The 2,001-nt window shown below is 38.1% G+C and overlaps 1 protein-coding gene across 1 annotated transcript; it reads left to right on the top strand.

Moving 5' to 3' along the window:
- The first annotated feature begins 218 nt into the window (after positions 1 to 218).
- On the top strand, positions 219 to 1,223 carry LOC105453089. Its single transcript, XM_011694792.1, has 2 exons — positions 219 to 389; positions 705 to 1,223. Exons 1-2 carry the CDS (start codon positions 219 to 221, stop codon positions 1,221 to 1,223), a joined length of 690 nt encoding a protein of 229 aa, XP_011693094.1.
- Positions 1,224 to 2,001: the final 778 nt, after the last annotated feature.

Below are 2,001 nucleotides of genomic sequence, written 5' to 3'. Positions count from 1 at the left end.
GCATTATTTCAAGATCGCTAAACGGTTAAGTGACTTACTGAAGAAAAATAAAGTTTGCCAGTTTAAAAAGGAAGAAGATAACGCATTTAAAAAGCTGAAACGATGCTTAACCAAGGAACCAGTCTTAAGTATTTACAATCAAGAATATGAGACAGAAATTCATACTGACACCAGTTAAGATAGTTATGGCGCTGTGCTATTACAGAAGCTTCTCGAAGATGGCAAACTACATCCAGTACTTCATGAGTAAAAAAACGTCAGAACAAGAAAGAAAATATTCCAGTTATAAGCTTGAGGTATTAGCTGTAGTAGAAGCCTTAAAGAAATTCCAGGTCTACCTTTTGGGTAAAACGTTTAAGATTATCACGGATTGTGCCGCATTTTACATAGTTTGCAGCAAACTATGTAAAAAAAAGATCTTACACCGCGGATAGCGAGATAGGTTCTCTTCCTAGAAGAATATAATTACAGTATCGAACATCTGGATCCTGTTTAAAGCATGTAGACGTACTTAGTCGTTATCCAGTGATGACGGTGGAATCTGTTCATGACTCTTAAACTGAAGAAGGTGCAAGAAGACGATGAAGTCATAAGAAACATTAAGACATGATTGAAGAACGGGCCATATCAAGACATCATACTGCATAACGGTCTGGTGCATAAGTATTCGAATGATGTTGAACTAATTATTCCCTGCTATGCAGGACGAAATTATAAGGAATGCACACAAAAGAGGACATTTTGCCACCAAGCGGACTAAAGAAGATGTAAAGCAAGAATTCTTCATCCCAAATCTCCACTCTAAAGTTGAAAGATGCATTGCGAATTGCGTGAAATGCATATTAATTAACAAAAAGTCAGGCAAACAAGAAGGATATTTACATCCAATAAGTAAAGGGAACATTCCGCTACATACCTACCATCTGGGTCACTTAGGACCACTAAAGATGACCCACAAGAATTACAGACATATTTTAGTCATTATAGATGCCTTTACCAAGTTTATGTGGCTGTATCCCACCAAAATGGTGACATCTAAAGAGACGATCAAGAAGTTAGAGCTACAAAAAAGTGTCTTTGGCAACCTGAGTCGGATTATTTCTGACCGAGGCACCGCTTTCACATCGGCCGAGTTCGAAGACTACTGTCATAATGAAGATATAGAACACATTAAAGTTACTGTGGGTTTGCCAATGGACAAATTGAGAGGATCAACAGGATGATTATTCCAGTACTCGCCAAGATGTTAGATGAACCCACAAAATGGTACAAGCATATTGCAAAACTGTCTTAAATTCAACTTATCAATGCAGGATCGATGCCACTTCGTTCGAAGTGTTGGTGAACACCAACTAGAAACTAGACTGAAATGAAGACTAGAAAGAAGATTTTACTCTGAAAGAAACTATCGAACAAGAAATGACTCGCTATTATGATAATACCAGAAAGTAGCAAAGAGACGACGCCAGGAAGCAGATTGAAAAGGTTCAACTTTATAACAAAAAACGCTACAACTTACGACGAAGAGATCCCAATAAACACCATCTCAATGAGTTAGTGGCTATCAAGCGTACCTAGTCTGGACCTGGATTAAAACTAAAACCCAAATACTTAGAACCATATCCTATCACCAAAGTAAAAGCCTTATAATACATACGATGTCATAAAGGTCGAAAGTTGTAAGGGACCCGCTAAGACGACTACTTGTGCCGAATACCTAAAAAGGTGAACCACTCTAGATGCTGGCAAAGAGACATTACCTGGAGCGGATGATGGTTCAGCTCGGTCGAACTGTGGGAAGCAGATAGATGGTAATGACATCACCGATGTTACCGACATGTGACGCGAGCGCTAGAGTTCATTAACCAGTTCATAAAATTTGCAAGAGAATTGCAAAGAACAAAGAGACGTTTTACAGTAAAGATCGCAAGAGTAAAAGTTTGTTTTAAATACATCTCCCTAAGTTTGTACATATGTTGTAGGTAAATGATCATTTTAGGA

This window comes from Wasmannia auropunctata, unplaced genomic scaffold (genome assembly GCF_000956235.1).
Source record: "Wasmannia auropunctata unplaced genomic scaffold, wasmannia.A_1.0 LD336006.1, whole genome shotgun sequence".
NCBI classification, from domain to species: Eukaryota; Metazoa; Arthropoda; class Insecta; order Hymenoptera; family Formicidae; genus Wasmannia; species Wasmannia auropunctata.
Note: the sequence above shows the minus strand (reverse complement) of the source record. Positions and strands in the feature narration are given on the sequence as shown.